This window comes from Elephantulus edwardii, unplaced genomic scaffold (genome assembly GCF_000299155.1).
Source record: "Elephantulus edwardii isolate Elephantulus edwardi_28Jun2011 unplaced genomic scaffold, EleEdw1.0 scaffold00058, whole genome shotgun sequence".
In the NCBI taxonomy this organism is placed as follows: domain Eukaryota; kingdom Metazoa; phylum Chordata; class Mammalia; order Macroscelidea; family Macroscelididae; genus Elephantulus; species Elephantulus edwardii.
Genome location: NW_006399808.1, coordinates 4,452,060 through 4,472,941, shown reverse-complemented (window position 1 = coordinate 4,472,941; position 20,882 = coordinate 4,452,060). Strand labels below are relative to the sequence as shown.

The 20,882-nt window shown below is 41.0% G+C and overlaps 1 protein-coding gene across 23 annotated transcripts in view; it reads right to left on the bottom strand.

The window, feature by feature from the left end:
• The window catches only part of KCNMA1 (potassium large conductance calcium-activated channel, subfamily M, alpha member 1), a 1,059,824-nt gene that overhangs the window by 411,379 nt on the left and 627,563 nt on the right, over positions 1 to 20,882 (bottom strand). For all 23 annotated transcript variants that reach the window (XM_006887494.1, XM_006887495.1, XM_006887496.1 and 20 more), the window contains 2 exons: positions 15,597 to 15,690; positions 14,656 to 14,767 (listed from right to left, as the gene is read on the bottom strand). In XM_006887494.1, coding sequence (XP_006887556.1) covers positions 14,656 to 14,767; positions 15,597 to 15,690 — 206 coding nt within the window. The remainder of the gene's footprint in view (positions 1 to 14,655; positions 14,768 to 15,596; positions 15,691 to 20,882) is intronic.

Below are 20,882 nucleotides of genomic sequence, written 5' to 3'. Positions count from 1 at the left end.
CAGACCTGGGCACCGTGAAGGGAGCCAGGAGGAGCCAGGAGCTTCTCTCAAGTGAGAAGGAATGGGGAGTCTATGATTACAGTGGCCAAGTCAAAGCCTCTGAGGCTGAACACCTCCCTAAATGAGTGCAAGACAGTGTTCAATCCGAGTGCAACCCTCATACTCAGCTTGCAAACTCCACAGAGTCCTGAAGGGGGCACCAGAGACTTTCCATGCAAAGCCCAGAGTCCTTTCAAGGGGCCCCAAATCCCTTATATTTTTCCTGCCTTTTGAGACCAGAAATATGTGTGTATTTCATTTCGGGCAGTAAAGGTAAAGCCACGGTGGCTGTCATTTTAACAATGTACTAATGATTTGTCTATAACTGTTTAGGTAAGTATTTACTTCTTTTAGATGCAGAATGTGTACCATTTGGTCCTTTCATGAAAAATCACTTTAACACCTATCAGTTATGCATCTGTTGTGTGCTAGGGTGTCCCGGACACAGAAGTAGTTCATCTCAGTGCTCAGGGTTACAAGAGACAATCGAGAGCATCAGTCCAACAGAACTTAATTCATCGATGGACACTATTTTCTAGAAGCACTTTTTTTTTTAAATTTATTTTTGTGTGCGTGTACCGTCAAATCAGATCTGACTGGTACAGGAGGAGATTGTCCCTCCTTCCCCAGCAGAGCATGTGGTGGATTCGAACCGTGTGCCTCTGGGATTGTAGTTGCAGTTCCTTGCCACTAGGCCACCAGAGCTCCCCTAGAAGCACTTTTCAGTATGGTAGCCGCCAGCTGCATGTGGCTCTGACCACTTGGAACAAACACTGGTATGACTGAGAAACTGAGCCTTTCATTCACATTCATTTACATTTAAAGAGACAAAGAACTATTAACACAGATCTGAGCTCCTGTTGCTTAAACTGGGTTCCCAGAGCAGCAGCATCTGCCTCACCTGGGAGGTTGTAGAAAGGCAGAAGAATCTCAGAGCAGAACCGAAATCACATTCTACTACGATCTCTAGATGCTTCCTGCAGGATGGGAATAGATGTGTACTGCAGAATCTCATCCTTACCACACGCTAGAGCAATTGGAGTGTTCCAAGCTGCAAGGCCTGGTTCTGTCCATTGATACTGAGTATAATTGGCTAGAGGTACGGCTTTGTCATCCAGGGTTATAAAGGCTCTCCAGGGAATTCCACAGTGTGGAAGCCTAGAACATTCATCCTCTCGACTGAGCTGGGAGCAGGACCATCTGCAGGCTTATTAAAGCACCATGTTGGGCCCTACGTGAGTTTCTTGAGTCAGGGAACCTGGCGAAGGACCTGTGCGCCAACATTTCTCACAAGGTCCCAGGTGGGGATGCCCCACAACCTGGGCTGAGTGAGAAGGATCAAGACCATCACTGTTGGCTTTGAAGATGGAGAGAGAGGTCCCAAGCCAAGGAATGCAAACAGCAACTGGAGACTGATAGAGGCATGGAAATAGATTCTCTGCTAGAGTTTCCAGGGAGTACCCAGGCCTGCTAACCCCGCATTTAGTCCAGTGAGACCTGTGATGAACTTCCTGACCTACAGAAACTGTAACACATCTGTGTTGTTTTTAAAAACTTTGCTCGTGAGTAAATCTAACTCAAACTTCTGTATGTCAGAACGCCAATACGTTAGGACAGGACTGTGCAGCATTAGGAACTTCACTGGCTAATTTTTCAGAAGCAAATGATCGAGGCTTTCTTCAGGAAGGCTTCTGAAGGCTTTCTTTTAAGGTGCCTCTGGTTGGACTGAACTCCTAAACTTAACGTTGGCTGCTGGTCATGCTAACCTAGATTTGCACAACTACTTACTGATTACAGCAGTTGGGACACTAACACGCCCATCTCAGAGGGCTGTGTGACAACAGCTGATACACAGGAAGTAGTTATCATCTCTGGCACCTGTCACCCTCTGCGTGGCATGCATCTGGTCCCTAAAGGCTCTCTCCTCACCACTTTGCTGGATCTTCATCAGAAAGCCCACTGTCCCCTAGTCCCATCCTCTTGCTGAAGCCTTGTGCATTCATCCACCCACGTGGGCTCGTTCCTCAGAACTGCCACAGCCCTGACAGCCTGCACCTCACCATCTCGAACCTAATTATACACTGGGTGATGACTGACTTGTGGATGTTTCTCCATGCGTGTTTATTTTTATTCTATTGCTAGATTGAAACCTGGCCTCAAACAGGAACTGGTTTTGTAAATTTTCTGTTGTTGTTTTTAAGAATCTTTATTTCATCCCTTCCCCCAAAGCCCATTTTTATCATCTTTTGACGTATAAAGAGACCAGACAGGCATCTTTATAAGCATGTGCCCTGAATGATTTCAACTACTTTATAACAGGATACTAATTAATTTTTCTATTTTCTGGCAGACTTTAATGAAGGTGGATAAGCCAGGGAATTACAGGTCTAAGACAAACTAAAGAATGATTCAGTGTTTTCAAAACATGGTGCCAATGCCTTCGGCACACATCAGTTTCACCAGAGGGAATCTGCGTAAAACTAGGTATGTGGCTGTTGGTGTTAGTAGCCATTGAGACGATTCCAAGTCGTGGGGACCCCAAGTGAGCAGAGTAGAACTGCTCCACGGGGTTTCAGTGCTGTGTCCTTTCAGAATTAGATCATCAAGCTTCTCTTCTGGGACACCTTGGGGTGAGTTCGAACCTCTAATCTTTAAGGCTAGTAGAAAAGTACTTAAACTTTTGTACCATTTCAAGACTCCATAGTGAGCATATGGTCCCTTATTTTGTTCTCAATAGTGAGTAGGTCCCCAATAGCAAACAATCTGATGGACTGGATTGTGAGATCATTATCACACTTCTGTTCTCCCCCTTTTTAACCACTCAAGGTGATCTTTAACCAAGCATATTTTACACAGAGTCAGAGCCCATTGGCCTACCATGTGGACAGAATTTCTAAAAGAATGACACAAACAAAAGAATCCTCCTCACTGGAGTGTTATTCAGGTCTAAAATTAAGATCCATCTCTCATTTCAAGGTACATTTATTTTAGGGAAGTAGGATGAGAATTTTTCGAGAAAAACAAAAATGAATAAGCTGGTGTGTGGGAACAGGAATTAAAATAAGCAGCGGCGTGCTGTCTGCTGAGGTGGATGTCCTCACCTCCTGCTGGCTTATTTCGGGTCCCATTCTGGCTTGTTTTCTCCCTCGGTGCTTTAAAATATTATAAGCAGCTGAGTTAAGGAGGCGAGGATGATAATGGCGTTACTCGAATTACCTCAGATCCTCTCCCCTGCAGCCTGTCAAGGTGGGGGTTATCACTATCCCCCCCCCCACACACACACACACTGTACAGGTGAGAAAACTGAGCCCAAGGCAGGTAAGATTATCTGGCTCAATCATGTCTCCAAACCACTCAGATCCCCGGGACAGGGACATCACATTAACTGTGTGCATCTCCCTTACCTGCAACAATTTTGGAAACTCAATGCGGGTACAAAGGAGCAAGAAAGAAAAGATCTTTCCCCCTCTGATCCTGCCTGAACTGAAGCCCTTCATGAGTAAGAGGAAGTGGGGAAAAGCCAACATAAAGGAGCGGGAACAGCCCAGCTCATTCCCCTCTCCATCCTCAAAGCCCAAAACCCTTCAAGGAGAAGGGCTGAGGCAGGAAGGAAGCAGCAAAAATGATCTGAATTTAGACTGAAACTGGGTAATTCATCCCTTGCACCTTGCACAAGACTTCTCTAAGCTTTCATTTTCTCATTTGTAAGAGAACAATTCTCATTTCAAAGTTTGCTCTGACAACTGAAAAAGTTCACGGATGCCATGGACTTACCAGAGATGTGACATATAGCAGAAATCTGAAAAAAATTAGCTATTATCATTAACATTATCAAATGCTGTTGTTAGGTGCCATCGAGTCCAGTAGGACTCACAGCAACCCTGTGAACAACTTACGTGAACCCTGTCCTATAATGTGCCATCCTCATACGGCCTGGCACATTAGGGCCCACTGCGGCAGTTACGGTGTCAATCCATCTGGTGGATGGTTTTTGTCTCCTTCAACAATCCTCAGCCTTTCCAAGCATGATGTCTCTTCCCAAGGAACAGCCTCCTACAACATGACCAATGTATATGAGGCAAAGCTTTATCACTTTTGCCTCCAAAGAACACTCTGGCTGCACCCTCTCCAAGAACATTTGTTTGTTCTTTCGGTCGTCTACGGGATGTTCAGTACTCTTCTCCAACACCACAGCCCAATGGCATCAACTCTTTTTCTGTCATCCTTACTCACTGTCCAGCTCTCAGATGCATATCAATGATTGGAAAGACCATGGCCTGAATCAGGCACACATTAGTCCTCAAACTGACATCATTGTTCCTCAATAATTTGAAGAGGTCCCTAACCTCAGACTTTTCCAGTGCAGTATGTTTCCTGACTTCCTGACTGCTGGTATCAAGGATGTCGATTGTGGATCCAAGTAAGATGACACTGTTGACAAATTAAATCTTTTCTTATCATGATGATGTCTATCAGTGTAGTGATAAGATTTTTTTGTTTTCTTGATGTTAAGATGCAATCCATATTAAAGGCTGCATTCTTTGATCTTCTGAAATAAGTGCTTCAAGTCCTTGTCACTCTAAGCAAGCAAGGTTGTGTCATCTGCATAACACAGGTTATTGATGATTCTTCCTCTGATCCTGATGCCACATTCTTCTTCATAGAGTCCAGCTTGTCACATAATCTGTTTAGCATACAGATTAAATAGGTACAGAGAAAGAATAAAACTATGGCACATTCCCTTCTGAATTTTAAACCATGTAGTGTTTACTTGCTCTGTTTGCACAACAGCCTCTTGGTCTAGGTATAGGTTTTGCATGAACACAATTAAGTGCTCTGGGATTCCTATTCTTCTCAATGTTAGCCATGACTTATTATGATCCACGCAATCAAAGGCTTTTGCCTTTGCGTAGTCAATTAAGCATAGACATTCTTCTGATATTCTTTACTTTCAGCCAAGATTCATCTGGCATCAGCAATGATATCCCTGGTGTTACAGCCTCTTCCAAATCTTGTTTGAACTTCTGGCAGTTCCCTACATATTTACTGTTCTAGTCATTTTAGAATGATCTTCAGCAGTATTTTGCTTGCATATGATATCAATTACATTGTTTGATAGTTTCCACATTCTCTTGGATCATCTTTCTTAGGAATGCTAACAAATACGGACCTCTTCTAATCCATTGGCCAGAAAAATATCCTCCAGATTTCTTGGCACAGACTGGTGAGTAGATCCAGAGCTGTATCTGTTAGCTGAAACAAGTCATTTGGTATCAATTTACTTCTTGAGGTCTTATTTTTCGCCAATGTCTTCAAAGCAGCTTCAACTTCCTCCTTAATTACCATTGGCTCCTGCACATATGATACCTCCTGTAGTTTTTCAGTGTTGGTCAATTCTTTCTGTTACAGTGACTCTGTGTATTTCCTCCACCTTCTTTTGATACTTCCTGGGTGATTAAACATTATTGCCCATAGCCCTTCTTTCCATATTGTGCCTCAAAGCTTAAAGCTGTATTTTGGTTCTCTCAGCTTGAGAAATGCAGAGCCAGCTCTTCCCTTTCTATTCTCCACTTCCAGCTCTTATTAAATAGACAAAGGAAATAAATGCAATAAATACTATAGAGTCTAAAACACAGAAGTCCTGGGATAGTTGAGAACTGGTTATAAAGCTATGCTGTTAACCAAAAGGTTAGCTGTTGGAGTTCACTTAGAGGCATCTTGAAAGAAAGTCTTTGTAATCAACGTTCGAAAAATCAGCTGTTGAAAATGCTCTGAAATACATTTCTACTCTAACACACACAAAGTTGCCATGAATTGGTTCTATAATGTGCAATTTTAACAATACAAAATTGTACATGTGTCTGGATCATATTCAGTTGTGCTCTAGAAAAAGATAGGGGAGGGTCCTGGATGTTCATTCTGCTTTTGTGAATGTGTGTGTGTGTGTGCGTGTGCGCGCGTGTTTATTTTATTGTCCACAGTGCTAGATTAAGACTCAAAGCAGCACTCAACAGCTAACTTAAAAGTTGATGATTCAAACTCACCTAGAAATCCCCGAGAAAATAACCTTAGTAACTAGCTTCTGTAAAGATTGTTGTTGTTGGGTGCAATGGAGTCCAAATTTTACTAATAAGGACCACGTAAGACAGAGCAGAACTGCCACAAAGAGTTTTCTGGAGAGGGACATGATTGATGTTGGAAAGGGTGGAGGGTCTGTGAAGGAGAGGAAGACCATCAACCAGGTGATTTGACACAGTGACTGCTGCAATGGGCTCTTGTGTGTCAGGAAGTGAGGATGGCGCAAGACCAGTCTGGGCTCCGATCTTTTGTTCATGGGGTCACTATGAGTCATACTCAACTCTACAGCACCTAACAACAACAACAACAATCCCTGAAAGAGTAGATCTAGGCCTTTTTCCTATGGAGCCACTAACTTGAAACTCAGTGCTGTCAAGTGGAACCAACTTAGCTCACACTCCTTTGGGTTTCTGAGGTTGTAAACTGCCTGGGAGAAGATTGTTCATCTTTCCCCTGAGGAACTGCTGTGGGATTGGATCTATTAGAAAGGTGTGGCTTTGTGGGTAGCAGCACAACTCCTTACAGACTGCACCACCAAAGCTCCCTCACAGGGCTCCTGGGTGGGTGCAAATCACCAGAGTTCAGTTAGTAGCCGAGAGCTCAAGCTCCAGTACTCCATAAAAATGGCAACCAAGACAATTCATCCCCACGGAGCAGTGTTACTCTCTCTCACATGGGGTTGTGATGAGACGTACTCAACCTGACGGCAGTACCAACAACAGCACAGTGTTGGGTCTATCCTAGCCCTCTTCCAGAGGTCTGCTAAGAACTGAATTGCATCTCATCCTCCTGTACCTCTTCCCAAATCTCAGAATCTTTCCATTTTCTGAAAGGAGAGCAGCAATATTTGGAACACCCCATTTAATGAGATTATTTCTTCTACTTTTTAAGCCATACCTCATGGGAATGTTCATTTTTATCTCTGTCAGTTCATCGGTACAATAATAGTTTCATGATGTTTCATGATGTATTATAGCAGATTCCTTGAAACATTTTTTTACTGAATTCTCCTCTTAGTAGGCAAATCAGTTTTGGGTATCACCCAAGGGACTTAGTTACCAAAGGACTTAAAGTATTCCATTAAAAGGTATTTTCTTAGATAAACCTAGAGAACATTATAGCAAAATAAATAAGTCAATTACAACCGACAAATATTTTATGAAACATAAAAAAAAACCCACCAAGAAAAAGGTAATTGACAGAAAAGAAATTTGATGGTTAGCAGCAATGGGAGAGAGGGAGGAAACGACTAACAATATAATAGTCAAGTTTTTGCCTATAAGATGAGAAACATAACTTATTATTCTTGAGAGCTCTGGTGGCTCAGTGGTAAGCAGCTGTACTACCAAATCCACGGTACACAGTCTGAATCTGTCAAATGACCCATGAGAGAAAGATCCTGGCAGTCTCCTCCCATGTGATTTAAAGCCTCTGAAAACCCACCAAAGGGTCAGTTATGATGGCACTTAACAACAACAACGTAAGTATTATGCTCCACCACTCATCTGTCAGTTTGTTGTACTATGGTAACTTTTGTGTTGCTGGAATGCCATAAGCTGTGTCACTGGCCTTTCAAACAACAGGAGGGTCACCTCTTAGTGGACAGGTTTCAATGGAGCTCCCAGACTAAGATAAAATAAGAAGCAGGATTGGGCACATAACAGGCTTTCCAAAGCCCTCTGGACAGTAACAGAGCATGGAGCAACGGAAGATGAAGCCTTCAGGGTGGAAGGCACTCAATAAACCACAGGGAAAGAGCTGTCCCCTTAGAACAGACTCTACAAGTAACAAGTGAATAGATTAAAGCTTTTACCCAACGAAGGCCTTCATTTGTTGATGCAGCTCAACCTGAAATGGGGAGGAACAGCTTCAAACATAAATGACTATCTGGAACATGGAATTTATGGAGTATGAGTCTAGAAAAATTAAAATGTTTCAAATATGAAATGTTGTTGTTAGGTGCCGTCTAATCAACTACAACTCATAGTGACCCTGTGAACAACAGATCTGAACCTTGCCTTACCCTGCGCGGTCATCATGATATCTTCATGCTCAAGTTCATTGTTACAGTCACTGTGTCTGTCCTTCTCCTTGAGGCTCTTCCTGTCTTCCTCTGATGCTCACTTTCCCAGAATGATGTCTTTCCCCAGGAACTGGCTTCTCTTGACAACATACCCAAATAACAAGAGATTAAACTTAACTCTCCTTGCCTGGAAAGAACAGGTGTTGCACTTCTTCCAACATAAATTTTGAGGTTTTTTGACAGCCTGTGGTATACTCAATACTGTTTGCCAATATCACGATTCAAAGGCATTGATTCTTCTCCTTCCTTCTTTTTCATGTCCAACTTTAAGGTGCATATGGAGCAATAAAAAAGATCATGGCTTGTATCAGGCTTAGTCTTTATACTGACATCCTTACCCTTTAGACACTAGAGAGGTCCCTGACATCACATCTCCCCAATGCAAGAAGTCCTTTGATTTTTTGACTGTGGCTACCATGACTGTTGATTGTGGATCCAAGTAAAATGAAATGGTTGATCTTTTCTCCATCTATCATACTGTTGCCTACCGGCTTAGTGGTGAGGATTTTTGGGGTTTTTATGTTATTGATATTGAAGGTTGTAATTTTTTATCTGCGGCGATTGTTTCAAGTCTTCTTCACTTTCTTAAGCAAGGTAGTTCATCTGCATAACAAGGATTGTTGTTGACTCTTTCTCCAATCCTGATGTAACATTCTTCCTCAGAGTCCGGCTTCTCAAATTATTTGTTCAACATAGAGATTGAATTGTCATGTAGTGACTTCTTCTGTTTGAACAACTATTTCTTGGTCTATTGAACAGATTTTGCATGATCATAATTAAGTGGTCTGTAATTCTCATTCTTCTCAATATTACCCAAAATTTGTTAGGACTCAACATAATTAAATGCCTTCGCATAGTCTATAAAACATGAGAACACAACTTTCTGGTATTCTCTGCTTTGAGACAAGATTCATCTGACATCAGCAATTCCAAGGCCTCTTCTTAATCCAGCTTGAATTTCTGAAAGTTCTCTAGTGATATACAGTTCCAGATTTATAAAAAAAATCTTCAGCATTATTTCACTTGCATGTGATATTAAGGCTATTGTTTAATAATTCATACACTGTTATTGTTTTACACTGTTAGATCACTTTTTTTTATGAGAACAATTATGCATCTCTTCCAGTCAGCTGACCAGGTGGCCATCTTCCAAATTTCTTGACATAGACTGATTAGCACATCCAGGGTTGCATCTGTTTGCTGAAATATGTCAACTGGTATTCTATCAATCCTTGAGGCATTATTTTTTGCCAATGTCTTTAGTGAAGCTTGGATTTCTTTCTGCAGTACTATTGTTTCTTAAAAATAAACTACTTCCTAAAATAGTTCAATGTTGATCAATCCTTTTTGGTAGAATGACCATGTATTACTCCCATAATTCGTTTGATGCTTCCTGTATAATTCAAGACTTTGCCTATAGAATACTTCAGTATTGCAACTTCAGACTTTAATTCATTATACCGTTCCTTCAGGTAGAAAAATGTCAAATATATTCTTTGCATTTGATTTTCTAACTCAAGATGTTTGTATGTTTCATTATAATACTTTGCTTTGTCTTCTTAAATTGTCCTCTGAAATCTTTTGTTCAACTCTCTTACCTCAGCATTCCTTCCCCTTGTTTTGACTTCTTTTCACTCAAGTGCAGGTTTCTGAGTCTCTGCTGACGTCCATTTGGGCCTTTTCTTTCTTTGTTAACTTTGTAATAACCTCTTGCTTCCTTCATGAGTGATGTCCTTGATGCCATCCTCAAACTCATATGGTCTTCTATATTAGTGTTTAGTGCATAAAATCTCTTCTTTAAAGGGCTGTTAATTAACTGGAAATGGCTTGGTGGTGCATTTTGGTTCTTGCAGACTTGTTTTCTTTTCTTTATGTTCAGTACACATTTGCATATGAGTAGTTGATGGCCTGTTCCAAAGTCAGCTGCTGGCCTTATTTTGACTGCACATATTGCGCTTTTTCATTGGCTCTTTATACAGATAAGTCAATCTGATTCCTGTGTGGTCCATTAGTTGAGGTCCATGTCTATTTCTGGGTTGCTGGGTTTTTTTTAAAAGAAACTCTGAATGGAAAAATCACTGATTATACAAAATTCTAATCATTTGATCTCCAGTCTTATTTCTGTCACCAAGACACATTTTCCAGTTATAATTCCTTCTTCTTTGTTTTTAACTTTTGTATTCCAGTCATGAATTATTATTGGTGCATCTTGATTGCATGTCCTATCAATTTTATAAAACAAACATTTATAGAAATCCTTAATTTCTTCCTTTTTGGCTTTCACGTGTACACATTCAAATAATAGTTATTGACAGTTCTTCTTTGTATGCATGTGAACATTATCCTGTATCATTCACAGCATTTTACAGCAGAATGGCTCTTGAAATGCTCTTTTTGATGATGAATTTTACACCATTAATTTTCCCAGTATATGACTTTGTCATTCCCAACATAGTAAGTTTTATTAGTGTCTGATTTAAAATAGACAATACCAATCCATTTCTAACTGACTAATGTCTAAGATGTTTATCTTTACTCATTCCATTTCATTTTTGACCACTCCCAAACTTTACAAGATTCTTCCTACGTATATTACATATTACAATTTTTAATGGATGACTGCCACTGTTTCTCCTCATTTTGAGTCTTGCCACATTAGCAAATGAAGGTTCTTCACTGGGTGAAAACTCCACTCCATCTGCACCATTACAGTAGACTCCACTTTGAGGGAGCAGCTCCTCCCCGTCGTAACCTGAATGGATCATCTTCCAGCGCTGGATTCAATAATCTTCCTTCATTACCCATAAGGTTTTCAAAGGCCTGCTGTTTCAGGAGCAGATGGCAAGTCCTTCGTCTTAGCCTGTCTTAGTCTGGGAGATCTGCTGAGACCTGTCCACCTTGGGTGATCTTAATGGTATGTTGCAATACTGGTGGCATAACTTCCAACATTACAGCAATAGACAAGCCACCAGAGCACAGCAAATTGACAGATGAAGGGTGGCAGAACAGAAAAGTAGAAAAGTTGATATCCTAATCATTAGTGACCTGAAAAGGGTTGGCATTAGCCATTTTGAATTAAATAATTATATGGTTCACTATGCCAGTGTATGACAATCAAAACATTGGTTTACAAGATATAACTTGAAATTGCCTTTTTAATTATGAACCCAACATGATTCTTCCTCTGTTTTTTATTCCCAGCATAGTATACCAATTGATTATTTGATTCAAAGCAGCCAATCATCTCATCTCACTAATACCTAGAATGTTGATATTCCTGTGTTCCATTCAATTTTATAGAACTTCTAGTCTTCCAACATTCGTACTTTGTACATTCCATGTTCCAATTATCAAAGTTTGTTTACAGCTCTTCTTCTCATTTTGATTGACTGTCATCCGGACCCTACCTCTAATACTGTAATTATCCATGTGCTTCTATTGTTCACAGTGTTTTCAGAGGCCTGCTATTTCAGAAGTAGATGGCCAATCCTGCTTACTAGTCTGCCAGATGTGAAATATTTCAGGAAGACCATATAATTAAGAGCCAATGGTAACAAAGGAAGAAGGTGTACTGAAGGTATTGGCAAAATAAAAAGAAAGGTCTCAACAATAGTTGGGATATAAATTAACATGCTTAAAATGACAAATGCAGGCCTGGATATGCTCATCAATCTATGACAGGAAATTTTGAAGATAGCTATCTAGCGAATTAATCCCTGGAAGAGATCTTTATTCATTCCCATTCCCAAGAAAGGTGATACAATAACATGTGAAAATTATCAAACAATAGCATTAATAGCACATGCAAGCAAAATACTGCTGAAGATCATCCCATTCAGCTACAACAGTATATAGACAGATAACTAGATTTATTATTTTTAAATATAACTTGATTTAAAAGAGGCTGTGGCACCGGGGATATAACTGTGGATGTCAGATGGATCCTGGCTAAAAGCAAAGAATGCCAGAAGATTGTCTATTTGTGCTTTATTGACTATGCAGTCATTTGACTGTGTGGATCACAACAAATTACAGTTACCATTGAGAAGAATGGGAGTCCCAGAATACTTGATTGTGCTCATGTAAAATCTATATCTAGACCAAGAGGATACAGTGTGAACAGAACACATGGTTTAAAATTAAAAAAGGTCTGTGTCAAGTTGTGTCTTTTCTCCATTCTTATTTAATCTGTATGCTAAGCAAATTATTCAAGAAGCTGGATTCTATGAAGAAGAATCTGATATCAGGATTGGAGGAAGACTGGTCAATAACCTTTGTTTTGAATATGACACAACCAAGTTTGCCTAAAGTAGGAAGACTTGAAGCACTTGCTGCAGAAGATAAAATAAGAATTGCATCAAAAAACCAAAGAATTCTCACCACTGGACCTATAGACAACATCATGATAACTGTCAACAAATTCATCTTACATGGATATACAATCAAAACATTCAGGATATCAGGAGACATATTGTACGGGGAAAGTCTTCAGTCAGGGAGCTCTCCGAATTACTGAGAGCATCAACAATGTTAGTCGGAGAACTAAGGTACAATGTATTCAGGTCTTTTCAATCACTTGATATTCTGCTGAGAGCTGGATAATAAATAATGATAATAGAAGAATTGATGCCTTTGAATTTTGGTGTTAGAAAAGAGTACTGAACATCCCATGGACTGCCAAAAGAACAAAACCAGACATATCTTGAAGAAAGTACAGCCAAAATGCTCCTTAGAGGCAAAGATGATAAAGTTTCACCTCACATACTTTGGGCATGTTTATAGGAGATAGGCTGTTCCTTAGAGAGGAACATTATGCTTGGAAAGGTGAAGGGTGGGTGAAATAGACAGTAAATCACACAGGAGAAAATTGCCCATCCTTCTCCCATGGAGCAGCTGGTGGATATGAACCACATGCCTTTGGGATTGCAGTGCAGTTTCTTAACCAACAGACTACCAAAGCACTGTGATAATATACATACCAACCACCAAAGTCAAAGATGAATAAAACTAAGCCAGAGATCACTTGACATCTTTTGTACAAATCTTTTGTACAATCAATGATTTATTAAAAAAATTATTGGCAACTCTACAAATATATTTCAACTGCTAGAATACAGAGAAATATAAATTAGTAGTGCTGATAGATTCAAACCACTGACTTTCTACTTAAGAGTCCAATATATAGTACACAAAGCAACCAGAACTCTTTATATGAATGAAAATGTTTATTAAATAGTTTTTTATATTAAGAGAAAAGGGAAAAGAAAGCATGGTCAAACATTATGAACAAATTAAGGAATTTTATGTAACTTTTAGGAAATTAAAGGGCTGAAAGTATAGCCATATAACAGGAAGATAAAAGCAAATTGCAGTGAAAAGCATATTATATGAATGAATATTAATTATATGAATGAATATATTTTTATATTTTATAATCTAGCATTTCTAAAATACCATTATAAACGCACAGTTGTGTTTGTCTGGGGATGGACAGACATTAGAGGACAAGGTGGCTGGTTATTAGCATTAGTCTTGGGAAAACATCAGCAGTGGATGCAGCAAAAGGAGATTATTTTTGTCCTTTTTACCTTGGAATGTTTTTACTGAGTGTATACTGACTATCATACATATATATTACTTGGGGGGAAAAATCAGTTTATCCCAAAAACTTCTAACAGTAAACAAGTCTTATGTTAGCCACCTTACTTCCCCAACAAGTCAAATGGAAAGAGTAATACTGTGACTTTGGGGGGGAAAAATTAATGCACACAGCAGAGGGAATGGGACCATTAGCAAAGGAAACTTCGCAGGGACCTCTGTACTGGGACCATCGTCTGTTACTGTGAACTTCGAAGCACCTGGCTGCCAGGACTATCCCCAGAAGGTTACTCTCTCTCTCTAAATTGGTACAAAGTGGAGACAGGGAGTAACACGGCAGCACAGCTCCAGGTAAAGTATTCCCCTTAACGTTGAAGCAGCTCGTTGTCCCGCAAGCCTCACCCTTCTGCTTACTATAAATAAACCACAAAAAGCCAATTTTTCCTAAACTGAAGCAGCAGGTAGAAGCTATCTTTGGCAGGCTGGCCTCCCAGGGCACCTGAACCAACCACTTGGAAAATCAGCCTTGTCCCCACAGGCTTCTTAGTCCTGTCTTGACTCCCAGTTCCTGAATGAAAAGTGACGGAACCATGAGCACGCTGGTCCCAGTGGTGACAACAACACCTGGATTTCCATACTGATAGGACCGCATTACCTGAAGTACTACCTGGACAAATACTTGTGGGTAGGCGTGACAACAAAAACTGTCATCATCAACTTCACAAACTTCAGGAGAGCGGGTCACCTTAGCACACAAAATCTTTGTTCCTGGGCCCACTCCCTTGATCCATCCCAGACTTCATACTCCAGCCACGGCCCAGGACCTAACACTGGAAACAGGAGAGATGTTGACTTACCAAGCCAGCTCCTGTTTAAGTACACAGACACAAACACAGGAGGCACCGTGAAGAAATCCACCACAGAATTAACTTCCAGCCAGAACCACAGCTTATCATTGGCTGCAATGAACTAGGGACAGGAAAAAAGAAGTAGGAGAAAAATTAGAAGCCTAATGCCAATAGGAAATCTATAGTCTTTGCCAAAGGGTATGTTTGGGCTTTTCACAGGAGTCTGGAGGAAGATATTGCCATTCATCTCATATCTACACCAATCACATACTATTTTTATCTTAAAATTCTTTTCTAGAAACAGGATTTATGCTCTGTTAGCCTTAAAGATAGGTATGGCATTATACTTTTCCAATAGCATATATGGTTTCCAATAGCATCATAGCCACAGCTGAGAGATTTACTTGTATTAGATTCTGTTACATAGTTCCAACTGTACATAAAACATGTACATCTTATCTCCTCTCTCTCACACACACACGTATATATAATCTACATTCTACATAGTTTATAGTTTCCTCTTAAAAAGAGATCTATACAATTTCAGTCCTAAAATTATACCAATCTATCCCCTGATTTCATTTTCATAACTGCTTCTTTAGTACTTGGCTAAGTGGGCACTGATATACATAATTATAAGAGCAGAAGTCCCCTTCCTTATTTAATATTTAAAAGAACAATGCATTTATGATTGAACAGAAGGATGAGAAACTGTCTGGTAGAGGACATTAAGAGTTATTTTAATCTCCATTTCTCATCCTTGAAGCAATATTCACATGCATTTCAGTAAATGCCGAACCAAGGAAAAGGCTTCTCTCACAGACTGAAAACCAGAATGCAGATGCACTTCCTTTCCTAGAACACAGGGGCTTTGTGTGAGCTGGGAGAGTAGCTCTCCAGGCCGGCTGAGGAGCCCTCATCACACCACCAATCATGTGGCTCAAACTTACCCGCAAGCCAAAGTAGAGAAGGAAGAACACGTTGAAAGCCATGTCGATTTGTAATGTGAAATCTTTGTAGAAATTCTGGCAGGATTCTATGGGGCTATTAGACAGGAAGAAGAAAAAGTGAGAGGTAAATGAAAAGTAGCACCAAGGGTTTCCACAATGGTGAGCAGTGGTGGTGCTGGGGTGGAGACCAACAATGAATGTTGAGAAAAGAAAACGTTTGCTCTTTCCACCCCCCTGTGATAATCAAGCAAGCATGGCCAAGGGTCTTTCCATTCAACCATTCAGACTTTTGTTCTGTTGCTGTTGTTGGTTTGTTTTTCTACATCTATAAGGCGATGAATACATACAATTTTTACCATCATTCAGCAGTTAAACTAAGAATCTAAAGAGGATCATGCAGTCACTTTGGAGGAAGGGCAAGCAGGAGAGGCCACCCAACTCCTTCATTTCATATTAACCCTTAAAGAACTGACTTCTTTCTTTAAGTGGACACATGCCAAAGCTAAATGCACCCCTTCCCACCCTCCGGCCCACTGGACAAGGAACCTGTTGCCCTTCAATTGAGACAGAGGCTCTGCTTTGGGCCATCACAAAGCAACCAGCTGACGAGTAAATAAAGGAGCCAGGAGCATCTCAAGGAAGCTTGCAGAAGAGGATCCTGGTCGATGTTCCAGCTAGACTCCATATGCACTTTGTGTACGGCACTCTGATCTGGGCAAAGCAGCCCAACTACTAAGATTCTAGACCATCAAACCAAAATGCTGAAGAACCCGAAGCAGTACTCTAAGGGTTAATTTGTTTGAGAATTTGTTGGCATGCGAGTTAATGGGCTTTGTGTGTGGCAAGCAGCCAGTGCTTTGTTCCAGGGTAGGCAGTTCACAAGGGTACACTATACAAACTGGTACACCACGCCTGCCTGCTTTCCTGCATCAGGACTGATCAAGGATCAGCTTGTGCAAAGTCCCAAACTTCAGGCTGGGTGGGTGGGAAGCAGGAAAGCCTCTCAAAGCTGTGGATGAATATTCATAGTGTACTGTTACCTGGGGGGAAATGATCACACCCAGGCCAGGAACTGAAAGAAGGTGAGTGGGGGAATGGGGAGGGAAGGGGGGAGAAGCAAAAACTCTCCCCAAACACAAAGAAGCTGGTACCTCCAGAGCAGGAGGGAAGTTTGAGAAGTGCAAGATGGAGGATTTCCCAGTAGGACCACTTTGGAAATCTCTGAAGGCAATACCAGTTAGTATAGTTCTACTTCTCTCAGGACAATGCTGGCTTCAACAGGCAGGCGTCCAGCAGCTGGTGGAGAGGAGGCCCTCAGATGTGTGTTAAAGCAGTCTGGGGGTCCCTCCAACCATGTGACATGCATTAACTTGGTCCATTCTTCATCTCAAATACAAGCCCAACATGCCCCCTGCCATCCTCCAAATCATAAATTCTGCGAAAAACCTCCAGACAAGCAGTAAGTGCAACCTATATGGACGTTCACAGACTAAGCGGACGGAACAAAATCCCAACACTGGGAAAGAGTTCTCCAACAAAGAACGGACAACTGCCTGGCTTTCACCAAGCAGGGAGACGAGATGAAAGGCACCAGGTATTTGGCTAGTTGGACCAGAAGGTGAAAGGAGGCAAAGGAAAAGCAGGTAAACACCACGGCCTCCCATTGCTACAGGCCTCCGCTCCCTCACAGGGACTAACCCAGGCCTCCAGTGACTAGGGGACCATTCTGCAACACCCAGGTTATCACAGTGGTTGGTTTCAAGAGTGAGTTCTTCAAGGTGCACACTCTCCTTATGGTGAATGAAACCACACAGCTAGATGGACCAGAAAACGGCTAGCAGCAGACCCTGCATTATGAACATCGGATGAATCATCTCACACTTGCCCCTTAATGTTACGTACCTTTACTTTCACTCTGAATGACTGAACCAACCAATCAACCAACCTCACTCGCAACACATGCTTCATCACAATCACCTTCCCTGGCTTCATGTACAGCTTTTAAATCATGGGAAAAACTTGGAGCCTTTCCTTGAACTAAACCAAGGCTAAGTAAGAACTGTCTATGCCTGTTCCAAGTCATCTGCCAATTCTACATAAAGACAGTTAGGAATTGATCTCATTCATAACCCAGGGGCTGCTGTGTAAGTTCAAAATGTGAGGAGACAAAGTCTCTCTGTGCACTAGTCATCACCAGTATGATGAGATAATGGAAAATGAAGGGGTGTGTGTGTGTGTGTGTGTGTGTGTGTGTGTGTGTGTGTGTGTGTTACAGAGAGAACAAGTGAGGGTGGGGAGATATGGAGGCAAAGTGTTCACTTGTGCCACCAATAACTTACCAATGCATTGAAAATTGGTATTCATCAATACTGGTGTATACACAGTTTTGGAACAAAACTGTTATGGAAAGTGGGAAGGCTTAATTCTTAAGTGTATCATGAAAAACTCAAACATTTCACCAAGGTCAAGCAAACACTATACATGATGCCCTTACAACAGTTATTGGTGGGGCTATTACTGGTGTCCTATTTCTTGTTGTGTTGTCATATGCCATGGAGTTGCCTGCAACTCATAATGACCATAAGTACAATAGCTCTGAACCCTGCTTTGTTCTGAGCCAGTCTCACTGACTCCAACACATCTACCCCTATTATCCTGTTGTTGTTGTTGTGTACTGTAGAGTTAGAATCAACCCATAGCTGACCCTCCAGTGGGTTTTCAGAGGCAGTTAACCACACAGAAGGAGAATGCCCATCTTTCTCCCGCATTACCCTACTCACTGTAGACCCATCTCATCGGGAGTCTTCCTCTTCTGCTCATCCCTCCACCCTTCCAAGCATGATGTCCTTCTCCAATAACTGGTCCCTCCTGGGTATACTGCCCAAAGTATGTGAGAAAGAGCTTCAAAATCCTAGTCTCCAAAGAGAAACTCAGTTTCACCCTCTCCAAGACAGACCTGTTTATTCTTTTGGCAGTCCATGGTATGTTCAAAACTCTTCTCCAACACCATAGGTCAAAGGCATTCATTCTTCTTCCGTCATCCTTAGTTATCCAGCTCTCTGCTGCACAGAAAGTAATTTTGAAGACCATGGCCTAGATTAGGTGTACCTTAGTCTCCAGACTCACATCATCGCTCTTTAGCACCCTGGAGAGGTCTCTGACCGAAGACTTCCCCAATGCAATTCATCTTTTGATTTCCAGACTACTGAATGTTGCTAGCAACCTCACTCTCTTCTCCATCTATCATGGGGCTGCCAATTGGTCGTGTGGTAAGAATCTTTGTCTTCATGATGGTGACCTTTAATCCATTTTGAAGACTACAGCCCTTAACCTTCTGCAGCAAATGCTTAAGGTCCTTCTCAGTTTCGGCAAGCCTGATTGTGTCATGTGTAGAATGTAGGTTGTTGATAAGTCTTCCTCCAATCCTGATGCTACATTCCTTCTCATAAAGCCCAGCCTCCCGAATGATCTGTTCTGCATATAGACTGAAAAACTATAGAGACAGGACTCATACAAGACACACACTTTTCTTTATTTTGAACCACACAGTATTTCCTTGCTCTATTCTGGGACTGCTTTCTGATCCAAGTACACTTTTCACACAAGCACAATCAAGTGTCCTGGGATTCCTATTCTTTTTTTCAAGGTTAGCCAAAATTTGTTGAAATCCACACAGTCAAATGCCTTTGAATATTCAATGAAACACAAACAGATATTCCTCTGGTACTCTCCGCTTTCTGCCAAAATTCATCCGACATTGATAATAATGTCTGTAATTGCCATAGTGTCTTCTAAATCCAGCTTGTATTTCTGGTAGTTCTCTGCCGATGTACTTTTCCAGTCATTTTTTTTATAACCTTCATCAGGATTTTGCTTGCTTGTGATATTAGTGATATTGTTCAGTGATTTCTACCCTCTAGCAGATTACCTTTTTTTTTTTTAATGGGAATAGATATGGATCTCTTCTAGTCAGTTGTCTAGGAGTTGTTGAGGGTTCCATAATTTCTCCAGCTTCAACAGCATAATGCACTGCCTCTATTGTTTTCTTTTCATTTTCTACTAGTTTATTCACAAAATTTGAATACAAATTTGAGCAAATGCTTTCAAATTCCCTCACCTCTATTGTTTTTATTGAACAAATGATAGACTGCCAAGGCAACAAATCAGTCTTTTCTGGAGACGGTACTACTTAAAAGAAAGAATGATGAAACCAACTCACACACTTTGAACCTGTTGTCAGGAGAGGATAGTCCTTGGAAAAGGTCATCTTGCATGGGAAAGTAGAAGGCTGGTGCAAGAGAGAAAGATCCTTGACAATATGAACTGACACAGTAGTGTGTTGGAGATGCTATGGTTGGCTCGGGATAGGGCAAGGTCCAAGGTCCATAGGGTCATTATGAGTTGTTGTCAAATTTAGGACACATGAGGACAATCTCATTGTTTTTATTCTATTATTGTTATTAACCTCTTGTTTGTAGTCCATTTGTTGATAATCACAAAATACACATGGTAGGTAAATTACATCATAGGCTGGAGGAGAGAATGGAGGGGGGAGAGAGAGAGATGCTAGCTCAGTGCCCTTGTAGATGTTTTGGTTCAATATATATGGAAGCAGCTGTGCTCAACAATCCAAGGACTCATGCTCCCTTCATTCCCGTCCATTCTCCTTGCCTTCTCAGTCATTCTGCCGCCCTCACTCCTGCTCATTCCCAAAATCGACAATGAGAAGAGCTGTAAACCTGAGGGACACTGCTGAGAACATATTTTAATGAAACCTTTGTTTAACAAAGTAGACTGTTGACACTAAAAAAGTCATTTTCTCTAGTCTTTCTTAAAATTTAGAATTGCCTTAATAATTTCTCACCTCTCCATTGGTCCTAAATTTTAAGCTGAATTAATAATGGGAGTAAATATGCTGCTGGTGCTGCTGCTGCTGCTGACTTCTCCCCTGGCTGCAGCACCTATAACAGAAGCTCACAAATAAAACAAAGAAGTTGGGAGAAAAGCAGGAAATCCTGGTGTAAGAGTAGGGCCAGGATCCAGGTAGGACCAGGGAGGCCATGGAGGCTGTTTTCTATTCTTTTTGCAAAAGATTTTCCAAGCAGGAACAGAACCATTTGCCAGAATTCCCTCTGAGATAAATCCTGCAAGTGTACTATGTGTGGACTCACACAATTAGAGCCCCCAGGACATAGATTCCAAATCCCCATGATTTCATTCCCCAAATGAGCAAGTCAATTGATCTTATAGAAAGAGAAGATAAAATTAAACAACAAAAGGATTGGC